This window comes from Phymastichus coffea, unplaced genomic scaffold (genome assembly GCF_024137745.1).
Source record: "Phymastichus coffea isolate CEN01 unplaced genomic scaffold, Cenicafe_Pcof_1.1 PCOF00047, whole genome shotgun sequence".
Classification (NCBI taxonomy): domain Eukaryota; kingdom Metazoa; phylum Arthropoda; class Insecta; order Hymenoptera; family Eulophidae; genus Phymastichus; species Phymastichus coffea.
The window spans coordinates 110,044-136,895 of record NW_026706858.1 but is presented as its reverse complement, the minus strand read 5'-3'; the positions used below and the strand labels follow the sequence as shown (position 1 = coordinate 136,895).

The window sequence follows — 26,852 nt, the reverse complement described above, 5'->3', positions numbered from 1 at the left end:
AAACACCGGAAGCTTTACATGCCACACGTACGCGGACATAATGCAGGCCCGATTGTTGCACGCTGTGCGGCTCGACGTGCGACCATTGCGGCTAGTTTGCTCTCGAGACGTCCTTTGTTGCCAAAAAAAAAAACAAAAACGTTGCGTCCAATTAGTCGATCGAGTCGAACACAACGCGATCCCCAGCCAAATGGCAATCGGTTCCGCTGACTGCGCCAAGCGGCGCTGCGGAAAGGAGCGAGCCGCAGCAGACTGGCTGCAGACTGCGGCGAGTGCGCACATATCGATTTCGATGGCTGGTCTGCGCGCATCGTCTCGAGTCTCTCCTCGGCGATCGCGGTCGCCGTCGTGAGAAAGTCGCGCGGACACCTCCACGGCGACTCCAGCTCGATGCCCCTTTATACGAATCGATCTCTCTCGGCCGCCAGTTCCGCGAGATCGCGAGATCGCGAGATCGCAAGATCGGTACGAAAGTCGGTCAGCTATTTACGAGTGCCGTTCAAAATGGAGCCACTCGAAAACAATGAGCGCGCTCGCGACGACGCTTGCCAGGTTGCTCCACAAAAAGCCCGTTCACGCCTAGACGGGCAGTTCGCGGAGAGCAGGCGCTCGTTGTTTTTGCGTCAATGACATTGTCGACGAGGCCCTGGCGACCGATCGGCTCGGGGTCTCTTGGCCTGGCGAGCTAGCGAAAAGCGCGACGGCAGCAGATCGGAGAGCCACCGGCTCTGCTGGCGAGAGACGCCTCGTCGCGCAGCGGACTGCAGCTGTCGGGCAAAACGCGCCCCGGGACGGCCGAGCACACTTCGCGGACGCGTTCGGTTCCTCCAGAAGCTCCATCGGATCGACTTTGCGACCGCGCGCCACTCCCGGAAAACCCACATCGATCGAGGCGAAAGTCGAAAGAAAAAATGCAACGAAGTCGCGCCGGCCGCGCGCCTGGAATGCCGCGCGGCGCTCGGCACAATGGGGCGCCGATAAAGGAGATACGTCGTCGCGGCCGGTAATGCGAGAACGAGTTCTTCCGTTGCCTCCTCTAGCCCGGGAGAGCCGCGGGATTATAAGACAGGTATGCACTCATGTGCGCGCGCCAGCCGAGCCCTCCGAGTTAAAAATAACGTTGCCGGTTTCCACCTCCGACGCGGCTGCCGGCTGGAGATACGCTCCAGCTCCCTTATCATCTATCTCTGACAATGATGAGAATATCATTGGTCGATCTTTTTTACAAGTTGCGAAGCTATACGCCCGGACTTTTATTCAAACGCCACAGTAATTCTCGTTGATCGTGCACCAGCAGCACGATGATTGCAGTTTTCTTTTCGTCTTGGAAGCTGCATGGTCAGCAAATGAAAGCCCAACCCAGCCTCTCTAGTTTCGCTTAATCGATGAAAATTCATGTCGATTGTGAGGCTCGCGATTCGCCGCAATGATGAACCTCCTCCGTATTACGTTACACGCGCGCACAATAAGTAACAGTTGGAATAAACGATTCAAAGTGTCTTCGTATGGAACGAACGACCGGCATCGTTCAATCTTGACAGGCCTTTATAGAGGTATTAAAGGCTCGCATCCAGATTTAGCTTTCTTTGAAATAATCGATAAACTAATTATGTCATTAGATAGTTCATCAAAAAATCAACAATTTTTCCCTCTACAATTTGTTGGTTCGTCCTCGAAAAATCCTTTAAAAAAATAAAGTAAGTCTTGGCTGCTGAGCTCCAGCACCCAGATACGATGTGCGATAGAATCTAGAAAAATTCATTAAAAACAAAATAATGTACACACTAACCATTGTTAGTTCACACCAATCATTAATTATTTAAGTAAATAAAAATAAAACATTGTTTTGGCCTATCACTGCTGGGCGCTACCTCAGGAACAACCGCCAAAGCGGCGCGCATGCTTTACGCAAAATCCCAAGTACCCATCAGTCTCCCTTATTTGCTCCAGATAGTCCAGATGGAATTTAAAACATTGAAAACTAATAATAACGTACTGTCCAACAGTCCAATTCTATTTAAATTCAATCTGCTAGCCTGAGTAACGATTAATTAATGAGGATGTCTAATAATATATTGTTATTAAGTTCGTCAGCAAGGAAACAATTTTTTATTTTTATTTACTTAAATAATTAATTTATCAACGATTTACCCCGGGTGCCGGTAGTTCATGTCGTGAATTAACGATTAGCGCGTAAATTTGTTTGTTGTAGAATGAATTCTTTTAGATTTTACACACATCGTATCTGAGTGCTAGAGTCTAGCCACTCTAGACATACTTCACTTTTTAAAGGGTTTTTCGAGGACGAACTAACAAATGGTAGAGAAAAAAATTTTTGCTTTTTTGATGAACTATTTAATGACATAACTAGTTTATCGATTATTTCGAAAAAGCTAAATCTGAGTGCTAGCTTTTAAGACCTTTACAGCTATACGAAAAACGAAGCATTGCAGATGTTGGCGCAATACAAGCCTCTGGTAAACAAAACCAGCCAGATCCTTACAGCGACTACAGGCGACTGAGCAGCAACGCCATCTCCCGGCAATCATCCAAGCGAGACGCGTGCGAGTCGGCGACGGTCGATAAAGGAGTTGCCTGAGCTGCACCAAGGTAAAGAATCACTCACCTGACTATGGGCTCGTCGTCAGGCCCAGCGTCATTGACGGCCGAGGATGTGGAGCCCCGGGGCGAGCGCGGGCCACCCTCCGGTTCCCCGATCAGCACCTCCGTACGACCATTCTGGAATGGGCTCGAGGCTCGACGCTCGCTTGCTCGCACGCCGTCCACCTGCAGACCGGACACCTGCACAGTAAATGCTCGTGAACGACCACTCGACAATGCTCCTTTGCCTAATGGAAGAATAGTCGCTTCGCGAAAAAGGAGCAATGCGGCGGAAGCTAACATGCCTCAAGAGTCGAGAGACGCGTGCCGATAGTTTGCAATGACAGTTGGAGCTGCGGCAACGAGCAACAAGCAACAAACATCGGCGATGATGTCGCTCGGCTTTGCATCCAGTCGGTGTATTGAATGAGCCGGATCGCCTGACTTTCGAGAAACGAGGTGCGCCACTCGGTGCGCCGTCACGAAACTCAATCGAATCATTAGATGGACAGATCTCGACTTGTTTTTATCAGTTTCGCTTCGACTTCTCGGACATCGAATCGCGTCGCGGCAGTTTGAACCGTCGAGGCTCGAGGTCGTCAAGGCTGAAGCTCGTCAGAAGCTCTACTCAACTGACCTGAAGGTCCGAATCTTCGGGGCAGCTCTGCTGCTTCTCGAGTGCGCTTCTGTGCTCGCCGACGCCCTTGGGAACAGTGCCGTTGCTGAGCTTGCTCGTCGGGTAGAGCCCAGCGTCCCTGCGAAAGTACAATGAACGAGCCAGTTAGACAAGAAAAAAGGAAAAAATCGGATGCGACGTAATCGCAACCTCGCTCGTATCGCTCGTGCCGCTCGTGCCGCTGGTGCCCTTGTTGCAGTCTTACGTAAGGATCGTTGGCGGGTTTGCGCGGGCTTATCGATCTTGGAGAGGCTCGCTAGCCATTGTCAAAGGAGACGGCCGTTCTATTTATTTTCGGAGGAGCACGTATGCGCCAGACGGATTACAAGACGAGTGGGCATTATCCGCTTGGGACACACGCGCGCGCCCACACCGGCATAGTGCAATGCTTTCAGTCGTACGACTCGGCTTTTATTAAATAAGAGCATTATAAGCGGCAGGGCTCGCGCTCTTTCGTACACAGTTGCACGCTGCCTGTGGATTATGTCTTTTAATACGCCCAATCTTCTTAATTTGTTTCGCTACTCTGATTGGAAGGTGACGATATAGACGCGATCGCATCATTCAAAAACAAGAAAAACATTTGAATCGGATTAAACTGTAAAATAGATCAGTGTCCGCTGTCGATCGCTGAACTTTCTTGATCTTCCCATTCGACGAATGCACCGAATAATATAGTGCAAGAGCGCGTTGTAGGCGTTTCAGTTGTCCAACTTGCTTGAGCAGCCATAAAACTTATCGCTTATCTGCCTTGGCAATATTATTTATGTCGCTAGCGCTTATGCTCTTCATCAAGCGACCTGCAGCCCGTAACTATTAGTCGCGTATAACCTTGTGTCGATTTGGTACGTATCGACGAAAAACATCGCACGCGCCGTTACGAAATCCCGCTATCGATCCACAGTCATCCAGAATAGAACTTACTTGTCGGAGAGTGTCACCGTGATCTCGCTGCTCGTCGCATCTTTGGCCGTGGCGTGCTCCTTGCTCGTCGAGGCTCCACCTTCGAACTGCAACCACACACATCGATATTTCATTTTGTTTTTTCTCCATTGCTTAGCATTTATTTTAGTTAGAGATAGGTAGGGTGGGAGGGAGGGACAGGCGGACAGAACGCGCGCGCGCGCGAGTTTTTCCTTTGAAAAGAGAAAATTCGCTGCGTCCGCTTGGATTTGGGTCAGCTAGGCATGCAAACATATTTTTCGCCCGCGAGATGCGACGCATTCTTTTCGTTTGCAATTTGTCGAGCTTCATTTCGGACTCCGAAAAAGGAATTGTTTTATTTTTTACTCGCGCTGTGCGGATCAGTCGCGACCGATGTCGAAGTCCATCGACACCTCATTTCAATTCGAGATTTTAACGTTGCTCGCACGACTAAAATCAGCTGCTGGCCTGCAGAAAGTAAACAACTCGCCGTACAAGTCTAATTAACCAGTGTGACGAAGCTCCACCGCGGTTATCCCCTGACAAAACCAATTTGTCTCTTGCGCATATTAGCCGCCGCAAGATTGCTTGAATGGTCGGCCAACGCCGTGCCGCTTGATATCAACCTTTAATCCCGGCTGTGCAAAAAAGAAAACTCGAATGCAGCGCAAGTATCTTCCTCCGTTGAGAAAGAGAAGACAAATACAAAGCCGATCGCTGGCGCGCACGGACGATTGCATAAGTGGAAAAAAGCGTCGCTGAGAAAACGGAAATTCACGTCAGCTGCAGCGCACGCACACACACATAGACGGCGTGGAATCAAGGTCAAGTGCTCGATTTTTCATATGCATATACATCTACGCCGAAATTGGCATTGAAATAAGCGAGCGCACATCTGCGAAGCGCTGACTCTGTTTTTCCGATGTTAACTACAATGCTAAAAATCAACTTTATATTTAGCGCTGCTGTTAAAATGGTTGCTCTCTCTCTCTCCCTCTCTCTCTCTCTCTCTCTCTCTCTCTCTCTCGAAATAAACGCTTCCTCGACAATCAAACGTGGACGTGTGCGCGAGCTCCGTTGAAAAATTACAACGCCGTACTGTTACGGCGCCAAGTCGGTATAAAATCCAGGCGCAATGTCATCATGCCAGTAGTTGATTTCACCCATTGTTATTCTGGTAGCATCCGAGTAATACCGAATTGATTTTGTCAAGTGGTACTTAACTCTATTACTATCAATCTAATTAATGATATTTCTGACCTATGTTTGCGTGTTAAAGCAGTGATGTCTTATCGAACTGCAATAGTTATATTGCGATGAGATTAAGAAATTGATCATGCCGGGCAAATGTAATTGTAAGATGCGCCGAAAAACACGGTGCTCAGATTTTTCAGCGTGCTCTGATCACGGCTTGGATGCATTCATTGTTAATGCGTTTCGCGAGAATTTCCAGATCAGCGTCGTGTTTGCCTGCAGACGGCAAAGCCTTCGTTCGCAGGCAAAAGTCTCTACAAAAATTTGTTTGTCGGCCCTCTCGAGATTGCTTCCTGAATACGCGAGCTATTCAGCCTTTCATCCGGCATTACGAGCAGCTTACAAGGCGGGAAAGAAAATTCAAGCTTGCACTCGTCGACGTTTTCTCTCGAGCATTCATCGAGTAGCGGCACCTGCCTGTCGCGGGGCAGCAATTAAGCTCCACACTGCGAAAGGATTTAAAGGCTTCCGCGATGAATTTTCGCAGTGCTCGCACATCGATTATTCCTACTGTACGCGTGTGCAATTCGCAGCCTAAGCACTAAATACATTTTAGTCGTTAAGTGAAGTGGGAATAGAGAAGCGCTTCCGAGATTTGATATCCTTTTGTCGCGTGAATTTTCCTACTTTTTTACACTGCCACTGACGATGACAAGAATGACAAGATTGATGCATTTATTATGGCTGTTGTAAAGTTGAAATTCGGCAAAGTGTCGATGGCGCTATTCGGATATTCAGGGCCAAAGCAATTTAGACGGGTTGCCGGTAATTTTGTACGCCGGCAATCAAAAACGTCCTTTGTATGCGTATAAAATGTATATCCAACGAAAAGGCAGTATAAAAGCAAATTCCATTCCGACGGAAAGATCGCCGAGTGGCCAAGCGTGAACAACATCAAACGCGTATCGCTATTTTCGAACGACTGACCCAAGCCAAAAGCCAAAAGCCGAAAGCCGAGATCGACGATCAATTTTTCGCCGAGCGACAGTCGGATATTGGATCGGTCGAAGGAAAAAATTCTTTAGCGTGGAGTAAATTAATACGTTACCTGTTGATGCAATATCGCCTGGATATCTCGGGGCCTGATTTTCCTGTCGGCAGTCAACCTTTTCAGACGTTCTCTCGCGCCTCTGCAACGACACAAGCAGATAACAGGTTTTTCACTCTCCGCCAGTTGTTATATCGTAATGACTGTATCCGTTGCGCGAGCGCGAGTGGGATGCTTTCATCGCATGGCATGCAAACCGGCCGACTTTTGCACGGGTGCTTACGCGAGTTTTGTCATGCAGTGGCTCGGCTCGTTTCTTTACTACTTGCTCTCGCATAACAATATGTACTGAACGGCTCTAAATTGCACAGATCAAGCGAGCGTCGAGAGTTGAATATTGAAGAACGACGCGTCGTTGGCTTGGTCGCAGAGCCATGTAAAAACGTGCAGTATCGAAAGGGTGTTGAGAGCGCGGCCCGGTGGACGCGCACTTGACGCTCGAGCAAATTGCTTTGTCCCAATCGACGGAATTGGTCGAACGAAAATGCCCAACTAATTGGCCCGTGACCCGAAAGGACTGCCGCGACAAGGACCTTTCGGCCGCGCGCAAAAATCGCACAGAGGAGCCGCCACGCGCATAACAAAGTCGGGCAAAGTGTTTAACGAAAGCAGCCTGGAAAGCTTGCCCGCGAGCAAAGAGTCTCGGCGAACAAGCAGTTGCAGGAGGGAGGAGGGGAGGTGGGCGGGTGCAAGGGACAGCGGCTAAAGTTTGCTCGTTCAAGCTCAAACTTGGCCTTTAATTAAACGACTACGTCGGCGCGCGGGGATAAAGACGAAATAATATTGGAGCTCACCTCTCGACGGCGATCACCCAGGCGTCCTCGATGCCACCGCTGTTCGGCCCATCCAACACTTCTGCCACAAACGGGATTCAGTTAAGCGCATTTCATCGATTGTCATTGCAAATGTTTGCTGAGAAAAATGGCCGGGCCTCGAAGGAGACTCGACGCTTATCAAATAACTCAACCTATCGAGATTCGCACTGCAGCCCCCGAGCATTTTCATTGCACTCGTCGACGTTCCATTTGTCCGTCATCGGTGCAATGACAATGCTCGAGCTGGCAATCATTCTCCAGTCATCCGCATCTCTCGCAGCTGGACCGACAAAGCGACGGCGTCGATTCCATCGATTCGAGAAAATTCAGCGGCGTGCACTTTCGGTCGCTGCTGCCGTTAGAGGATTCGGGCCCAAGAGTCGCGCTGCCTGCGCCACGCAAAGTGTTGGCGCAAGGAACGATAATTATTGCACTTGCCACCGCACAATCGGACAATCGAACATTCGGACAATCGGACGGCCTATGCTGGCCTCGCCATTCGGAGCGTGTTGTAGTGCGAGCAAGGTGAACGAGGCCGACCAGACTTGGCCTTAAACTAGATACAATACCATCGCTATCGGCAGTGTGCTCGGCGGTGAGCTTGTCCTCGTCGTCCTCGTCCTCGTCCTCGTCCTCGTCGATAAATTTGATCGACGACAAATCAAAGTGCTCGCCGACGTCGCTGCGAAGCGCCGTGCACGGCTGGTCGGGCGTACCGGACGGGAGAGAGGTCGCGGCGCCGGAAGTGGGCTCGACGCCGACCAAGCCCGAGCGCCAGGTAGCCTGAGCGCCGAGGTTCGGCGACCTGGGACGACTCGCTACTCGCGACGAGTCCGCCCCGCAGCCGCACCACGAGATGCGCTGCAGGAGCGTCGACACGCGGGACTTGCCACGACGACGGATTACCGAATCGTCGCGCGCCCTCGTCGCCTCCGTCTTGGCGCCCAAGTTCATCGCTGCTGACGGTGCATTCTTTCTGATAAGCATCCGCGCGCTGCGCCACCTCGGCGTCGAATCTTTTCACGGCGGAGCGGCTGCCTTTGCGTAATACGCAACCGAGCTGTCGCTGTCCGCGCGTCCGACTCGGCTATTCCAAAAGCAATCCAATTGCCGAGTAGACTCGCGTTCAATCGCGATGCGATCGACTTTCCACTCGAAAGCGCGCCTCGATTCACTGGATATTGGTCCGGGTACCAGGCGAGGCTTTTCGGCCCGCTGCAAGAATCGACCTAAGTCGACGTAGGTGTGCGCGCGTCGCCGGCTTCTCGGAGAGGACGTGCGTCTATGTGCTTCTGTGTTTTTCAATGGTCTATTGAGCGACGCAACGGCGACCGTGCAAAAGAGCAAACTCGGCCGCGGCCGGCCCGAGGGTTCGAGCAATGGCGATGTGGCCGATTGCCGTCCACTCTGCAGCCGTAACCTCGGCGTAACGCGAGCTAGTATGTATCCAGTGCGCGGATCTCAGTGAGAGAACAGCGCGAGAACAGTGCGAGAAGGCTAAACATTTGTGCGGGGGACGCGATTGGGCCTAGCCAAATTCAATTTGGCCGTAGGCGAAAAAACGGCAGAGCTTGCGCGTGCGCGATCGAAGAAATATAGCTGGCGTGCACCGTTCTCTCGCGCATCCTATTTTTAAAAGCTCCTCTCTTCGTTCTTTTTCCTATAGAGCGGCTCTTCCCGAAATTCCGTCGTTCCTTTTTATTTTCGTTCCACGAGCATTTCGCATGATGAGCGCTTGCGAATGATAACGCGCGTCCGATCAGGCCGCGTGCGCGCGACATCTCATTAGGTCGAGGTCTTTCCGGCATCTGCTTTTCGCGGCTGACTAATGCCCGTCTAACCGTACGACATGCGTATACCGTCGAACATCGATTATTGCTCTGCGAAACTGGCTTTTTCGTTTGTCGGCATTGTTTTCCATTATGGACGCGACGCGATTGCTCGTGGACGCACTCGAACGCCCGTCAAAACTAATTCACTTTATTCTCATTGCTAGCTGCGCTCGCACGCCACTCGTCGCGAACAATAGAAATTCCAACGAATCGGCTCGATCTATCTCCATTTCGCGAACGGCACGTCATTAAAAATAGGGAGACTTCGACAAACGCCAAGGTTCGCGATTGCAACCGTCTCGTCTGGCCTAACACAGTCGGGCATCGAGAGCAGCCGTGACTGCTGCGAAGTCTCGCGGCAGCTTATCAAAAAGTCGCTCGCGCATCAGCACCATGACAATCCAGCCGCGAACAGGAGAAGCACCAAATCACACGGAGAAAAAAAGCAACTTTGCCCGTACGAATGATACAAGGCGCGAGGAGCGCGTTAGAGCCGGGCACGTGCCGCGCGCGCGAGCTGAGTCCAACACTGAGAAGAGGAGGAGGATCGGCCCACGGCGGCGGCGGCGGCTCGTTTATATTTAGGAAGTGCGGCGGTTCGTAAGGCGATAAAAAATAACATGCGCTGACGGTTCAACGCACTGCTCTCCCGTACCATACCTCGCTCACCCCCCTCTCCTCCCACTCGCTCACCCGCGCTCTCTTCATTGTCACTTTTATGGAGACGACGAGAGGGCGGAAGGTAAATTTGGCTGGAAATGTAATCTTTGACTGGCCCGTTATACTCTCTGTGTCGTACCGACTGATGCTGCTGGCTATATTGTGCGTTGAACTGTTTGCCAGCTGTCGGGAGAAGATTTGCACACCGAATTATGAAATAAAGTAGGATCGTGCAACTCATCCACCAAAATATCCAACGGAGCGACAGTCATGAAAATTCAAGTAGCATCTGACTCTCGTGCGCGCGCGCGGGCGCCTTTTAAATATAGCTTCCTCTCGCGCGCGCGCGCCCAGTGCGACAAGTCCGCGACAGTGGAGAAATGAAACGGGCGGAATCATTTTTGGCGTTGTTTGTCGAGTCGAGCGCTCTCGGCACTGTTCGCCGACAAAAACCAACGGAGAAAAGAAGCAGCGATGCAAAGAGACAATTGCGCAAGGATAATTAATTGTTTGGTCGCCGAGGCTGTCGAATCATACGTTCCGCAAACATATAATGGACGATTGTCGCTACCCACTTTCAAACATACACACACGGCTTTCGCTATGCCACTACTTCCTGTCCACATACACTTGCGAGTTGCATACCTCTTTCCTTTTCGACTCCAACGACCGTTACATTTCGATTATTATTATTATTATTTTATTTTCAAAAGAGAGAGAGAGAGAGAGAGAGAGTAGACTGGGCTAGTCCGTCGAGAACTTAAGTTGTGCAACTAATTTGAGCGCAGTTGTAATTTCATTTGGCCTGCACGATATTTTCAAAGTTCAGCTTGTCGCCTTGGTACGTGCCACGGCGACAAATCTATGGCGTTGCACGCGGCGGATTGATGCGTGGGCAAAAGTTTTAATGTACCGAAGCTTTTTGAGACGAGTGGCACGGCGACAAAGCACCACGATTATATTGCTTTGGACGAGTTGTCAATTCGAATGTCAACTTGAAATAAAAGGATCGCGATCCCGTGGAAAAAAGCCACTAATACCATCGAAAAAATCAGGAGCGCACAGCGGCTGTCGCGGAAACCATGGTAAGGTGCCGCGCGCCTACACAAGCGGAAAAGGAGAGAGATAGTGAATTAAAAGCTGCGACCGCGACAGTATTGGTAAGTCCATAGCGGATGGGTCGTACGCTATGTTTTTGCCAGTGAGACCAAAAGCATGTCAGCAAGTGAGCCGCGGCCAGCACATGCTACCTTCGGGCTGCTGGACAAAAATTGCTATTTTTCGGCGCTCATTCGCAGCTAAACTTCATTGCCGACTGCATTACGACACTGATAAACTAGTCGTTCCGTCGTTTCGGCGATACCGTGTTTTTCACTCTGTACTGCTTTCTTGATGTGCTCGTCAACGAGTGAGCTTTGCTTGCTATAGATCGATCGTGATTGTTTAGTTGTACACGCGTCGCGATAAAATTAATCAGAATTTGCTGAAAGTCAATTAGCAAAACGTAAGCTTATGTCGTTGAATAAGTTGTTCGCGAAACAACAGCTGACAGCTTTGACAACTGGCTGGCGCTCTCACTATCAAACGATGACGGATGTAGTCTGTCGTCAATCACTATATCTATCACGAATCCGAGCGCTCGCAATGTTTGTCGCCGTGTGAATAATTGGGATCCAATCGGCATTTAACGAGCGCGCATCCAGTGAGTAGGCAAGATTTCGTCGAGTGGCATAATCCTCAGAAAAGTTTCGGCATAACATTCCGAGTGGCTGCACTTGTGAATCGTTCATTCTAACTCAAAAATCAAGTTGTTGATTGATAATTGTCTCGACGATCCGTCGGCACACAGCATGGACGTCAATCCATGCTTACGCTCAAGACGATTGAACAAGCCGCAGCATTGCAGTGCCCCACGGGGTGCTACCGGACTCGCAACGCTGCGCCGTTGCGATGTGTTGCTTCTGGAAGGTGATCACTTTCACAGCATGATCGATGCGCGCTGAGTCAAATTGTCGGATGACACGAGCATTCGTTGGGCCGGTGGGGGAAAACGTGCAGTTGCGATAAAAACGCGTGGGCTCTCGAATCTTTGCGCCGAAATCCGTCTGCTGGCTCACGCAAATTGCAGCGGCTCTTGGTCATTGCTCGCGAGCAATCGGTAATGCGACAAATCGTGTGCTAACCTTTCGCTCGTTTATTATTGTTCCGGCGTCTCTTTCAAATCGTCTGTAGTAGAGTAGATATTCGTTTGGCTGATGTTTGGCGTGTGACTGCGTTTTTGACGACAGTTCTGGTCCGGCGTTCCGGCAACATGGACTACTGATGCCTCGAATCTAAAGTTCCCTTAGGTTGGGCCATGCGCTTATTGTGGAATATTGCTGAAGAAACTAATTGCAACTGGCAAATGAATTGGATCGTGCCATCAGCAGGGTGTGCCTCCTCCTGGCTGATTTTCACCCTCTAGCCATGGCTAGAGTCACAAGGGGAAAGAGCGCTCAATTATTAAAGTCGATGTCCCGATCAAACCTGTTGTTCGAGATGCTATAACCAAGGAATCTCCGACTCTCTTGCGACTAGCAAGCCGCCCTTTCTACCTCTTTGAGTTGCAGTTACTGGATAGTTAATAGTCACCCCGAATCCTCTATCTCTCTCTCTCTCTCCCTTTCTCACTGAACCATTCTAGATATTTGACTACGGACGCCGTTCGATACATTGGGTCACGACGAGACAGATCAAGTTCGAATGCAGCCCAGCAATTAGGAGTGACAAGAACTCAAGATCAGATATCAAATTTGTGCTCAATTTTTTCTACCAGTTCGCCTCAGTGACCGAGGCCAATAAAGACGATCATTAAGTGAAGCAGTGCTGTGCAACATTCGACTCCTGCGCCAGTGCACTTCAATAAATCTCTAGTTAACTCTTCACGAAGGAAGCCATCCAGGAAAGCTTTACGCGTGAACAATTATTATTTATTCGGCTTGTTCGATTGACGCGCAAAGAAGCATTAGCGATGTACGAGCGAGCGCTCGACACTGTTCTTCTTTGACTACGGCACCAGACTGACCGAGTGGATCGAAAGCAATTTGTCGACAAGCACTTGCATCGTCAGCACTTTTCCTCAAAAACGAAAAGGTCGACAGTAGCCAAGCTCAGCGATCGCCCGGAAAAGGCCGCGCCGTACCAGGTCACGTGCACGAGCCGCCATAAATAACCATAAACTACGAGTTGCAACAGAAACAGAGAGGAAACATCGAAGACTTTTCGCGGCTCGTCTTCGGACGGCCCAAAAGAAAGAGAGAGAGAGAGAGAGAGAGAGAGAGAGAAATCTCGGCAGCGTACCGAGTACTTCGTTTCTCTAGCAGCTCCACACGGAGAGAACCAGTTTGCTAACTGTATATGCCGCTCTGCCCCTCTCTTGCTCGGGCCGAGGCCCTCTCTATCGGTTGTAGTCTGCACTCGCGACAGCCACAGGCCGAGAACATGGCACAGCCGAAAAATAATACAACCGACGGACCCTTGACCCATTTTCGCATGCAAATCGCCTTAACGGGCCGTTGAATCATGCCAAGCTTGTCTTGTTTGAATCCGTTCACTGGACGATTCGGATGGTGAGCGATTTGATTGTAGAGGTGAGGCTCGCGGGATCGCTTTAGTCGAAAAGTCGCCGAAACTTCGCTAAATAACATCTGATTTGACATAATTGAAAGAAAGCCGTGGAGAGCCGAACGGGATACATTTGATTGTGGACCGAGCACACTATCGAAAGAATTTGCACGCAAATGAAAAAAAAGACCATTAAAAAAATAGGTTAACAATCGCGATGATGATCGCAGTCCTCGCGTCGCATTAATAGACGCGCGCCGCGGTTAAACGTCCAAGCTGAAGTTTGCAGAGGTGGATGCGGGAGGTGAACGACCGTATATCGGGTCGTCGGCCATTGCACATATACCTACGCGTTCTATCGTTACGCGCAGGTGTCCATGGCGTGTCCACGTTCTGCTCTGCTGTTTCGTGAGGTTTTCGCCAATCGCGAGGCCTTGAGCCAAACCGATTCTCGCATGCATCGAAAAGTTGGCTGTTGATGAACTTGCGTACAGACCAAATGACCTTGATACCTTTATCCTTCCGAGGGAAATTGCATTTCCGCGAAAGGTGAACGCTCGGAAAGCCGAATTCGTAGTCGGGCACCCGAGCACCCGAGCACCCGAGCACGCGTGGATACGCAGATAACTGCGTGCACGTAACTTTGAAAAAAGCAGTGCTCGCGGCTCTGTTCGCAAGCGCGCGGCCTTATCACAGACAGCCAGTGAAGCGGCTCGAGCGACATTCCGCAAAGTCGATCCCCTCTCGAATCGTCGAACAAAAAACGGCTTCCTGGTCCGCGCAGGCGTCTGCCGTGTGCACGCGGTGTGCGTGTGTGTCGGAAGCAGGTTCCGCTGGCGCGACACGCATGGGCGCGGAAAAATGCCGAGCACCGCATTGTCCGAGGATGGCAATTGCTGGGCATCGGTATGCGTCGACTGTTCGCCAGCCACGTAGAAGCCCAAAGTCTCGCTTGTCTTTGGCTATTGCCGAAAGTACGGATGAGGCAGCTGAAACGCTTGGGCATCGTGTGCACGTCCGCGCGGCGCAGCTTCTGTCGAGTGCTTTTATACGGTAACAAAATGCTAAACGATCACTCTCCGCCGGAATGTTAGGCTCGATAATCGATCGACCGAGCGAAAGTACACTTGGCAGCTTTACGCCCCGAGTTTCAAAAAGCAGATACGACCTAACGGAACGACCGAGCGCTACTCGCGAAAAAACTCGTTCGCCGCGCGCGCGTGTGTGCGCGCGTGTGTTCGCCAATCGTCGTCGCGGCTTCGGCTGCGATTAGATCACAAGGCGATTTTCAAGCTTAAACGCGCGAGTATAGCTAATGCTAATCCTCGGACATTCCGCTTCGCGCTGGAGATCGAATCACAGCCGGTCCGCTCGCGCCTCCCAATATCCTAGCGTTCGTGCGAAAAAAGTCGGCGTCCAAACATGGACAGCAAAGCCAATTGACGCATTAAAGAGTTATTTTAACAACGCTCATTAAAGTATTAGCTCACACACTCGGCCGACAAAAGAACGAGGAATTCGCCTATTTCAGCGAAAACGATAAAACGGCGCTCTGTTGGGACACTGCAGCAGAGCGGAATCCTGCATGCGCGCGAAAAAGGAGGTGCGTGGATGCAGCGCACTGACGGCTTATGTAAAAACCAGAACCACACGGTCGTTCCTTGATCGATCGTTTGGATGCGGCGGCCGGCCGTGTCTTTCGATCGCGCACTCTCCGCGACGTACCAATGCATTCGCTCGCAGCATCCTTTCACATTTCAAGGGCCTCGCAGCGGCGCACAGCGGCGCCGCCGAGGTTCGATGCGCTTACGCAATCTAGTCGAGCGGATAATCACCTCTGCGTCTCTTCCCTAGCGACTGTGTGGCACTTGGCACTGGCACTCTGAACGATCGCGGAGCACAACCATAAACGAACGCCACGGGCCGAGAGAAGGCGGCGGCGACAGCAACATCGCGCAAAACGATCGGCCGCTGAACTGACACGTATGTTCCGCCGGCGCTGCCTGCCTCGCTCGCGCGCGCGCTCTCTCTCGCGCTTACCACCTCTTCACCCGAACTCGCGCGAACTCGCCTGAACCGATAGCCACGCGCGGACTCTCTTACCTGCGACGACCGAAGGCAGCGGCTCCGGGCGCGCTCGCCTCGATTTTGGCGCAGGTGCGAGCGTGCGACTGCTCGGCAGCCGACGCTGCTTCGGGGCTTTCGCTTTTCGGCGGGGCCGCGCACGTCGTAGTGGTCTCCGCCGCCTCGCCGCTATTTTACCGACCGAGTCCGCGAGTAACCGTCGACAGGCTCGATCGCGCGCCTCCAGCGGCCAACGATCGCTCTGTTGAACGGCGACGAAATCGCAACGTTCGAAGCGTCGTCCAGTCGAGCGCTCCACAGGAGCAACTTGTAAATGAGCTAGCTCTAGCGGATCGTGGCCCAGGAGGAGCGAGCTTGTTTCCAACTTTCGACCGCTTGACCGAGTGTGTCAAGTCCGACAAGTTCGCAGCGAAGGATTGGTCGAGGTCGAGAGAAAAGTCGCGTGTCACGATCGACGGCGCCGAGCCTTGCCGATGCATGTGCCGCCGAGTCCCGTTGAACCGGCGACGGCTAGATCGCGAGCACGTGCAGCCGGATCACTCGGCGGCCAAGCGAATCGATGAGGTGCAAGCGGCAAGTGCGAACGCAAGCACGCAGGCGCGCAACGATTAACAATGGAAAACTCTCGTGAATCCTCGGCAATCAAAGTTTCGCTGAGGGCGTCTGCGTCGCTCGGCTGCGCTAATTAATTTGATCGCGCGGCGTACAATTGCCTCAACGACGACGCCCCTCTCTACTCTCGAGAGACGCGAAAAGGCTCTCTTGAACTTTATCGTCGTTCCCCTGCAGCGCCGAACTGAAGCGATTGCGAAGGGAAGTGGCTTGAAGTACTGAGCGACCGACACGCCCCGAGCTCCACTTTCCTCCACCGTCCGTCAGCGCTGACGGACTGTCGTCTCCGTCGCACCTCGCCTCTTCGCTTTATCGACGGATTAATAGCTTATCAGTGGCTCTGCATGGCCTTTTCTTGACAAAGTTTGCTACATTCTTGTACACGCCGATCGCCGATTGTCGATTTGTCCAAAAGTGCAGCCTACTTTCGGAAAACCATGTTCTACTACACTTTGATAAAGGAGCTTGCGCCGAATGGCAGTTTTTTATCGACCACATCGACCGTATCTAGCCGCAAAGGAATGAAGCTTGATGCGTTTCAGGACGATCCACTCTATATAGGCAAAAAAGGCTTCTCTTTCCTTTGTTCCGTGGCTAGCGACAATATTGATTATACCAATCGTAATTATGCACAGCAAGACTCTCTCTTTCTCTCTTACCATCCAAGAACAAACGAATCAATGGAAAAAGTCAGTCTCTGCTGCGACCAATTAAGCTCGTCGAAGCAAATCGCCCGAGTCACTTGGAGGGAAATAGGCAAAAAGTCCGTTCTCTCCTTCTTTCGGTATTTCTTCGGCTGTACGGAGAATTCACGTGACTTACCGATTTTATTGCTGACGTTCCGTTTGAGCCGCATACAAATCGTCCTCGACATGATGCACTGAAACAAATGGGCGCGCATTAACTAATGAACAATTTGTATGCGGAAAGAGCGCAAAGACTTTGGTTGCGTGCGATAAGAGGCTATGTTTTTTTTTTTTCGTCCCGGAATCTCGGAATCTCGGCTGCTAGTTGGACACCGGCCAACCGGCCAACCGGCCAGACTTTTGGGCATTTTTAATCGCTGCTGATCTTTCTCCATGGAGTATTGCCCGGCAAAGTGTGCGCTGATCACGGCAATGATTTTATCACATTACAGGACCTACAGTACTATCGTTTGAGAGCTTTGTTATTTGAAAAAATGATAAGCAACGATCTAAAACATTGGTGAAAACACTTTGAAATTGCCCGTGGCCTTTTCTCAGCTATGCTGTAGCGCAAAGGATAAATGGCCTTTCCTCTTCACTTTCATGGTGTCTCGTTCGTCACTCATGATTTTCTCAGAAATGCAATTTTTCCTCTCTCTGCTCCCTCAAAACGCTACGTTCAAAGTTTTAGCTTCGCCGCGCCGACAGACGGAATCAAAATTGATGCTCCTCGATCCGATTTGATGGGCACTGCCGCGGTAAAAAAAGTCCGACGGTCACACATCCGGCGTGTGAAAAATGCAGAGGAGAGAGAAAACACGAAAAGTGGAGGCACGGCAAGAGATGCACTCTTGCGCAATAATTGACGAAGGCGAAAACTACCTCGTATATGTGGTTTATCACTTCGTCGTGCGTCGCATTTTCAAGGGTGCGTCCGTTGATCTCGAGAATCTCGTCGCTGATCTCCAGGCTGTCCGCGTTGTCCGCTGGTGAACCTGCGAAAAAGATTTTTCCAAGAATCATCTACCGGAACTTTAATGTTCGCGACAGCTCATTAAATTTATTCAGCCATGTGGCTTTTCGACAAACTTTCCTTCCCGTCATTTACAATTCTGATAACGCAATTTAAAACCACTTGAAGCACTTTTTTGCCCAACGTGTCTTTGAATTTTTAACGAAATACCAATCAAAAGTTTTTGCGCTAGAGTACAATTAAAAAAGTCAGAGATAGCGAGAAAAAGAATGAGTTCAGTTTACAAGAAAAAGCCTTTTTTCAACTCCGGAAGAAGAAAAAAAATATTCGAGCTTACGCTTACCAATGAGAAGAGAGAGAGAGAGAGAGAGAGAGAGAGAGAGAGAGAGCGTCTCATTATTTTCACGCTCCATTCTTCTTGTGGTAAAGAATGCAAATACTCGCTAACTTAAAGAGTAAAAGAATAGGAAGAGAGTGAAAAAAAGGCCGCGAATAGAAGTAACACTTTGTGGTGTTGGTGCGTGCGCGCACGCACTCGCGCACGCAAAGGCTCCATACTTTCGACTTATCTTAGAAATTTTCTCATTCCGCGCCGATAAAATTTTATGTAGAGAGAGCATTCTCGAGAGCGAGCAAATACTAGAACGCTCCGGATGCTCTGGTGGAATCTCGACGAATTGCAAAAAAAAGGGACAAGTTTTTCATTCGAGAGCGAAATTAAGGCGACCTGTCCAGTAAAATTCAATGAAACGATCCACGGAAAAATTATTGCACTTTACTTACACAAGATCTTACACAAGCGCTTACACAGGTATCCAAAGAAAATATCGTAGGATTTGACACTATATTGATGGTTAATGACTTGTACACACTGGTTAGCGCTTGCAACGTGAACGAAACTAAGTTTCCTCGAGTTGATGGATTTTTTTTTCTGCCAAGCCCAATTGAATACAAAGGAGCGATGTTTCGTAAGCCTGATGTCCCGAATGGCTAGGATGCTCGAAAGCTCGAGTCAGCTTGGTGCGCCGCAAGCCCAAGTCAGCGGCTAGATCAAAGCGCAGTGCTTACGTAAAGAATCAAATAGCCAGCATGACCCTCTCTAAGTTGACACAATACCGTGAGCCGCTTCAAATAAAGCATCTGTGCATAAGAATAAATTGAAGATTTTATTCTTTTCAGTTGTGCTTCAAATATCTTGGACGATGCTCATTACCAAAGCCGACGAACAAAGTCTTGATAATTTTCACGTAGCTGGTGAAACTGAAACTGCCATCGTATATAATTTTTCGAAGCACGCCGAGTATAACAAGAGGATGAGAAACAAACGCATCTATTATGTCGTCTAACAGTCGAAACGATAAGCAGAGAAAAAAGGAGGAGGAGGGTTCAACGTTCGAACTTTGGCTGAGCGCTCATAAAGGGATGTATATTTATATAGTGTCTCATTGTATATCTAAAACGAAAGAGAGAAAATCAGCGAACAAGGTTTTTCGCAAAAAGAGATAAGGGTCATGAAAAGCCAAGCCTCAGTAGTAACACCGCACGCTATGGTCAGGCGCAAAGCCACAAAACTGGCGAGCAGGCGCGCGAACAGGATCGCGAGGTCGGCCTTTCTGATGCCGGAATTTGCCTCCGCGAGCCGCGCTATATTAACCATCACTCGGCTGATGCGTGTATTTTTGAAATATGCTCGATGCCAGCAAAGAAGAGACACGAGCATCCGTTTGCCAAGGGTGCCTCGAGCAAAACAACAGCTCGTCGATGCTCTCGAACGAGCGCGAAATTGTCGAGTGGGCCTGTCCACTCGAGGCACTCGGCGCAGAGCAACGCCTCGAAAGAGCTGCAGCCGGCGAGAAGGTGGCAGCGCGATGAGCCGATGAGCGCCGAAGGAAAGGGGCTCTCGGTTTGATTTCTGTGCACAGCGCGCTGCGCGACGGTGGCGAGCGGGAAAGTAAAGGAGGCCATGCAGCAGCGAAAAGGGAGGAAGGGTGCGAGGAAGGGCGCGAGCTCTCGATACGCCTCGCCGACTCGGCACTAATCCTTAAAGGGTGTGTAGCTGGCAGCTCGCGCGATGGCCGGAGGATTCCTCTCGCTCTCTTTCTCTCTGGCTCTCGGAAAGTTTGCGCCTTCTTTCGGATGACGATGACGACGACGATGACGACGAAAGACTCGCGCGATATTCATTGAATGTAAAAATAGAGAGCGCCAGACCTTCGATTATCAGCGCGACGCATTGTATCTTTAGAGCTTTCCGTGCAGCGCGTGCTCGCGGCGGGTCGTCCGGCGTGCACATGGTCGCCGAAAAGGGGCCTCGATCGCGGCGCCAGCTGGCCTAGCTCCTCGAGTAATCCAGCAATAAGATTTGCCTTGAGCTGCCAAGTCGATCGGACGGTCAATAACGAGGCTATGCATTTTCGTCGAGCGATCTAATATCGTCGACTTGCAAGCTATTAGTCAAGCCAGTCTTCCGTCAATACGTTAATGAGCACGAGGTCGATTCCCTGCCCGCCGGCTCGACTATGGCTAAACAATTACATTGTGATTGCGTTAACCTATTTACACGCTTGGCTGGACATCTTATCGGGTGCTGTTGCTCCAAATTAAAAAAGAAACACAATCGAGTTTGAATCTCGATCGAGGCGTCACGTTTCGATTGTCGCCAAGTTGGAAACGGTGGAAGCGGTGGAAACGGGCCAAACGCGTCAAATTAATGAAATAGCGCGAGCGCGAGACTTTCCAAACTTTAAGCGTTATTGTAAATCAAATAAACGTTGCAAGGCGGCCACGTGCAGGCTTCTCGGTGTGGCGACACCGAGCATCGAGTGCGAAAACAGAGGAGAAGGCTTTTCCGAGCTTGTACAAAAGGAACTTGTGGCAAATTGAGGCAGCCCAGGGACTAGGGCGCAACGATGCAGCGTACAACGGTAAAGCTAATTTTGTCGAAAGAACAAGTTGGCCGAGAACCGGATGCAGCAACTTTGTTTCGAGCAGAAATGATGAACACGGATGATGATTGAAAATCGCAATTACGATTTGACGCAGCTGCGAGCATGCGATCTAGCGCTGACAATTCGAATGGAAACTTAGCGAGGGTAGATATGAATAATTGGGGGTGGTGTGGGCCGAGCGCGTCATAGCGAGGAAAAATCAGACGCCAATCAAATCGTGGAGGTGGCTGGCGTAGAGGCCAAGTTTTGATTACCGCGGGCCGGGGCGTCGAACGCGCACCGCCGAGGACGTCTTCCCAACAATAGACGCGCGCTCCTTTACGCTCCTTTTCGCGGTCGACGACAGAAGAGTCTGATAAGTCTCCGCGAAAGTCAGGCTGCTTTCACAGCCATGCCATAGCATAGGCGGCGTACATTCTACTTTCGCCGTCGAGCGAACTTACTTGTTCTCCGCGAAAAGCATCGCGGCGCAGTCCATTTGCACTTGCCGCGCCGGGCCAAGCACCTCGACTGTTCAATGAAATCGACTCACCGTAAAGCTTCATCTTGCCACTGACGTTCATGAGAACGATAATGTAGCCGCTGAGGTCCATCGCCGGATCGCTGGCTTGTCGTCGCATCTTGACAAGCGCGCTACAAGTCGAGTCGAAGAGAGCAAGACCGAGTCGTCACTGCTGGACTTCCGTCCGCGCGGTCATCGTCTGCGTCGCCTCATCCTTTTTCTGTCCGTTTAAGCACTGTCGCACCACTGTTGTCGACGGAAAGCGCACGTGTTCACGGGCGGCCGGCCAGCCCACGTGAGGGCCCGACGTTGACCTTCTACATTGTTCGCCAGCGCCTAGTGCGAGGATTGCAGCTGGAACCCCGGCGACCAGTCGATTATCCGCCACGACGTCGGCCAGGCGCGAACGCGCGGCGGCTGTTCCGGGGCTCTCGGCCTGCTCGATTCCATTCCTCTTCTTGTCCTGCGACCAAGCACATTTATCATTTCATTGCACAAATTAGACCATATTCGCTTGCGAGGATCCAGCGGATTTGTCAAAGAAACGCACAGGCAAAGTATGATTGTCTTGCGCTGTCTTGGAAATGCGCGTTCATGCGAAACAAGGCGCGAATAGCGCGACGCTCGGCTCGATGTCCGACTCGTGAGCCAAGACTTGTTTCTCTTTATTTTCTCTCACCAAACAGTCAGTAAGCAGTTTCGGCTGGAAGCAAAGCGCCAAACCGAATCAGGAGATCAGCGTGTGTGCGTTGACATTGTCAGCTGCATTGGCAACATTATCGAGTCAAGGTGTTCTAACTCGGCTGGCAGTTTGTATTCTAATGCGAGGAAATTGGATTTCGCGGACGGCAATAATCCGCCTTGATTCTACCAAGGCTTGCCGTTAACGCGGCCGAAGGGTGAGATCGCACGAGCGTTATCGAGATTGCCGTTCGGAGATTCAGACGGGTGCGTGCTTCGACCTCGTCAGCGCCTCCTCGGCCAACCACGCGAAAGAATAAAGTACGCGATCCGTCTGCAAATTTTCACGGTGCGCGCGACAATGCTGGGCAAATGGCACCTGGGATACCAGCTGGCCTCGTCAAGATGCGCGCCAGCAGCCCTATCCAATCATATAACTTTTCTACCGTTAATCCAGTTCCAAGCATCCTGCGGATTGTTGTTTCCACTCCCTTCGCCTCTCGTGTCACTCGGCGGCGGCTTTTACGAGTCTTCATTCACGCGGGCAACGTTCTAATCGCCTTGGTCGTTCGACAGCGAAGGTGCGATTTTCGCTTCGTTGTTTTAGGCGCCCACTCGGCGCAAAACTGGCGTTGCAAGTCCGCGAGAACGTCACACGTCCGTGCCACGGTTCGCCCTCTCTTGGCTCCGCAGTTGTCAAGCGCAACAGACGAGCGAGCCGAGACGAAAACAGGCGTAGCTCGTATTCGCGGAGCTGGATGTCGCGCTCAGCCTGCGCTCGCTCGCCTGGCGCTCGTGCAAGGCGATATTCGATTGATTTGGCGATCGGGCGCGCGTACGCGTTCGACTTTAACCTCCACGGAAGCATACGAGCGGCTCGCAGGATTGTCGAGTCAGTTCAGCCGAGCAGCAGAAACACGACAGTCCTTATCAGATCGATACGCGCGCAAAAAGAGCCCTGACTCACGCGAGAGAGGCAGCGCAAGCGGGGGCCTGGCGAATGCAAACTGCAGTCCGACTGGTGTTCGCGACGGCTGGCAACGGCGAGGCGCGCCCGCGAGCCAACCCACACCCTGTTTCTCGGAACGAGCTCCCACGGATGAACACTTGGGTGTGACTTACTTGCTCGAGCGGGCAACCCCTCGGCCTGCTCGTCGCTCGTCGCTCGTCGCTCGTCGCTCGTCGCTCGTCACTGGCCTATCTTTTCGAGGTTACGCGACTCGTTCGACTGGCTCACGGCGCTGTCGGGACTGCGACGACGCGCCGCGACATGTCCGCGCGGACACGCACACTCGTCGACTAAGAACGGGCAGGCTCACGACGACGCTGCTCCCCCAGCTGGGAGCCCTCGGATGAAAGATCCGCGCGTAGTCTACCCCCGACGCTCCGACGCCGAGCCGCGCGCGGGTAGATTACGTCCGCGGCTTGCTGGAGCTTGCGCTCTCGGAGTTTGAATTTGCCAGGCGCCGGCTGGCGCGGACGAGTTTCTTTCGCTTCTTCCTTGGCATTGGCGCCGCCAATGCGGCCTCGCGCAATTCTCCTCGGACAGCTTCGGTGCCAAGTGCCAATTGAGAAGCCCAGCAGTGGCAGCTGCAAGCGAGGATCGACCGAAGAGGGTTCGAGGAGCGACTGGTAGCCGGCTAGGATGCACCCAGCTGAGTGGGCGATCAAAGCCATTTCACGCCTGCGCTAGGAACAGTGAACCGAATGGTCGACCGAGCGAGGCAATCGGTAATCCGGAAAATCCGTTCGGTCGTTGAGCGTCGTGGCGCGTTCGACGTAAAATACCTCGCGGGAAGCCAGCGCGGTCGAGGAAGGCGCGCGCATGCACACAGCCAAACTCGGCCGGCGTGGCCGCGACAGCAAGATCCTCTGGGTCGCCGAGCGCAGATCAATATTGAGGATGCTGTGCGCGCGCGCCTCCCTTCCATATACGCGACTCTCGCACGAGCTGGCCCGCTGCAGGACATGCCCCTTTCTTGCCATTTCTTTGTGCGGGTTGTTTTCTCCTGCTGTTTTGCTTTCACGGACGAGCCGCCACATGTCCGTCTTCGTTTCAGTCGTGCCTATTATCGGCAGAGACAGAGAGAAGGCACTAATGACGAGCGCGTACTTGAACAGCCGGCCTTTATAATTGACAGTACTCGAGGCGCTCAAGTCCAGTCTTCGCACCTCGTCAACGGCGCCTTTATTGTTACTTGTTGCTCGTCTTAACGCCCAGACAATCTTTTCTAATGAAGCCCTCGGGCGTTCTTTTATTGCGTCAACCGAGTCTCAGCATTCTCTTTGAAAAATTGACCGACAAAAGCGACTTGCCTGTACGTTCCGATTTTACAGCTTTTACATCTCTTACATGGTACACCATCGATCTGTGACGATAATTTTAATGGCTGACCATTTGTAGCTTCGACTGCCTTTTCTTTATACTCAAGTATTTTTACAAATTTACAGTTCAATTTTACAATTATTAATATTCTACGTAATTTTTTATTTTTCCTATTTATATTTTCTTATAATTTTTAAGAACAAAGAATCATATTTGCAAAATAAATATCATTCATTAAATAACGAATATTTGATCAAATAAACTGTCTTGTATAGAGCAAATTTAAATCTACGATTCCAGCGCATTCCTTGTCCATTCCGCAAGTTCCCACGATCGATAACACATATATATATATATGTGGCAGTATGTTTCACTTTCAACGTTCCTCTTTGCAAATCAATGGCGCCTAAACACTAGTCAGCTGAGATGTTTTTTGTTTACCTGTAATAAATAAAATTGAAGCATCTAGGTAACTGAAAACGCATTTTTACGAAAGACTGAATAGATCTCGTAAGTTTTTCTGCAATCAATAGAATAGCTCGTAAGTTTTATGCGTCGAATATGAATCGGAGCTTTTATTTACATGAGCTTGTAATACTTTCTAGATCTTGCGGATTTCCGTCCTAACCGGGGTTCTGTTCATTTATTTCTAAAAAAAACAATTAATGTTGTGTCAATAAGTACTGGAAACAAACCATTTAATATCAACTTAGTGCCAATCAATACTTTGATGATTCAATTGCAAAATAATCAAAATAAATGCTTATAATAAAATCATCTTGAAACAAGCTCTAGAATCTTTAGTTAATAAATTAATAAAATCTTGATTATTTAGATTAGCAATATGGTGAAAATAGCTCTTCAACTGAAAGCTAACCTGGAGAATGTAGAAAGCCTAACTTCATCAGCTAGCCCAGATTTCCGTTGGTACATGAAATTTGGCTGCAACAATTGTGGAGAAGTGTCTTCAAAATGGAACTACGTATCTCTCTCAGAAGAGACTCCAGCAGTGAGAGGTAGCGCAGTCAATCATTTTGTCAACAAGTGCAAACTTTGTGCTCGAGAGAACTCTTTGAGTATCATACCTGAAACAATTGCTGGCATCAATGCTGATTCTTGCACTGAATTCAAAACTGTTGTGGTACTGGATTGCAGAGGCTTGGAGCCTAAGGAATTTTCAGCCAGAGAGGGCTGGGTTATTAAAGCTGCTGACAATGGGCAAACCTTCAATGATGTGGACCTAAGCGAAGGAGAGTGGGCCGATTACTGTGATAAAACTAACCAACCTGTCGGTGTTTATGAAATACAGCATAACTTTTTAAGGGTTAAATAGATATTAGACTATTGTATGTATACTTATACTGTATTATACAGAATATATGAATTTTTATATTTTAATCAAAAAAAATGTCTATTTGTGATTTTGTGTGCGTGCGTGTGTGTGTGCGTGCGTGCGTGCTTGCATATGTACGTGTGTGAAAGGAAGCCAAAGAATTATTTTAATGGGTATAATAAGAAAACGTTTATTATTGTATTGTAGAACAATCTATAAGTAACCTTATTGCACGTTATAAAATTGCGTCGCGTTTTATTTTATGACGCTGTCGCCGCCGCGCCACTGTGTACTTATCAGTGAGTACGAAAGTTTTGCCATAAAAGACTTATGCAGTCTCGGTCCACCAATTATTCAGACTTTGATGAAGACGCGTCTGAGAGACTCTGTACGAGAATGTTACTGTTAAAATGAGTTTTTTAAATCTTAAAAAATACCAGCGGAGAAAAGTCTTCGAACGCTATCTAAAAACTTGTTTCAATGATTAATGGAATTATGTTTTTCTTTCCCTATGATTTAGAAAATCGAACGATTCTACAATTTCTAACTTGCGCTTTCTCTATAGTAAGTTTTTCTTCATGGTTATTAGTTAAGATTCCTACAACGCTATGTAATAGTTTTCGTTTGGTGGATATGTATATTTTGTATATAACGAACTAACCTACCGATAAAATATTTTATATTTAGTCGTACAGTTTAATAGTTTGGGATTTATTGAAAACTGAAAATTGGCTTTTCTCTGCTGATATGGCCGAAAACTTACAACTTTCAATTTGCAAGCTCGTTACAAAACGTCAATTTTTAGAGACGACAGAAATGCGTCTTGCATCGCAATCTAACGACGAGTCATTAAAAAACTAGATTAGAAAAGGAAGCTTGCGCATGATTGATCGAACCTTTATTTCACCGTGTATTTAAGAGTAATTAAGAGTAATACTAGTGAACACGTCTAATCTAATGTTGGTCGGATCTAATTCAAGTAGTCCGGAGCCCGTCGCAAATCCACTCAGTCAATATAATAGTGTCAAGTACCATAGATAACCCTGTCGGAAACAATTTACACATAAAATTATAATAAATATAAATCATCAGTTAGTAATATTTGCTAACAATTATTTACAATTTATAACCATTTATTAACGTCATATTTTGCACATATATAACAATTATAAGAAGTTTTTTTCTGTTAAAAAACTGTCATTGTTATATTATTGCAGTTTTTTTAAGTTACTAACGGTTATTTGCATTTTTATTCACCAAAACAAATTAATTTCAAGAAATAATAGATGCAAA

The 26,852-nt window shown here is 49.7% G+C and overlaps 2 protein-coding genes across 13 annotated transcripts in view; one reads left to right on the top strand and one right to left on the bottom strand.

The window, feature by feature from the left end:
• LOC131664960 (protein PALS1) overlaps nt 1–23,291 on the bottom strand; it is a 46,646-nt gene extending 23,355 nt beyond the window's left edge. For 2 of the 12 annotated variants that reach the window (XR_009301985.1, XM_058936464.1), the window contains exons 1-6: nt 7,888–9,640; nt 7,298–7,358; nt 6,504–6,585; nt 4,202–4,287; nt 3,239–3,356; nt 2,627–2,802 (exon numbers count right to left, since the gene is read on the bottom strand). Coding sequence is in view for 7 of the 12 variants with exons in the window: in XM_058936464.1 (XP_058792447.1) it covers nt 2,627–2,802; nt 3,239–3,356; nt 4,202–4,287; nt 6,504–6,585; nt 7,298–7,358; nt 7,888–8,305 (941 nt within the window). In the remaining 5 variants the exon portion in view is untranslated. Of the gene's footprint in view, nt 1–2,626; nt 2,803–3,238; nt 3,357–4,201; nt 4,288–6,503; nt 6,586–7,297; nt 7,359–7,887; nt 9,641–9,843; nt 9,979–15,248; nt 15,548–16,932; nt 16,991–17,678; nt 17,792–21,249; nt 21,683–23,022 lie in introns of those variants that run through there. The other 10 variants (XM_058936468.1, XM_058936469.1, XM_058936480.1 and 7 more) reach the window with 10 other exon arrangements.
• A 1,102-nt stretch (nt 23,292–24,393) lies between these two features.
• Nucleotides 24,394–25,610, top strand: LOC131664964 (CXXC motif containing zinc binding protein). Its single transcript, XM_058936497.1, has 2 exons — nt 24,394–24,736; nt 25,062–25,610. The coding sequence occupies exon 2, from the start codon at nt 25,071–25,073 to the stop codon at nt 25,557–25,559; it is 489 nt and encodes a 162-aa protein (XP_058792480.1). The 5' UTR covers nt 24,394–24,736; nt 25,062–25,070; the 3' UTR covers nt 25,560–25,610.
• The last annotated feature ends 1,242 nt before the right edge of the window (nt 25,611–26,852 follow it).

Coding starts and splice junctions, on each gene's coding strand:
- LOC131664964 (XM_058936497.1), top strand. CDS start 25,071: ATGGTGAAAATAGCTCTTCAACTGAAAGCTAACCTGGAGAATGTAGAA.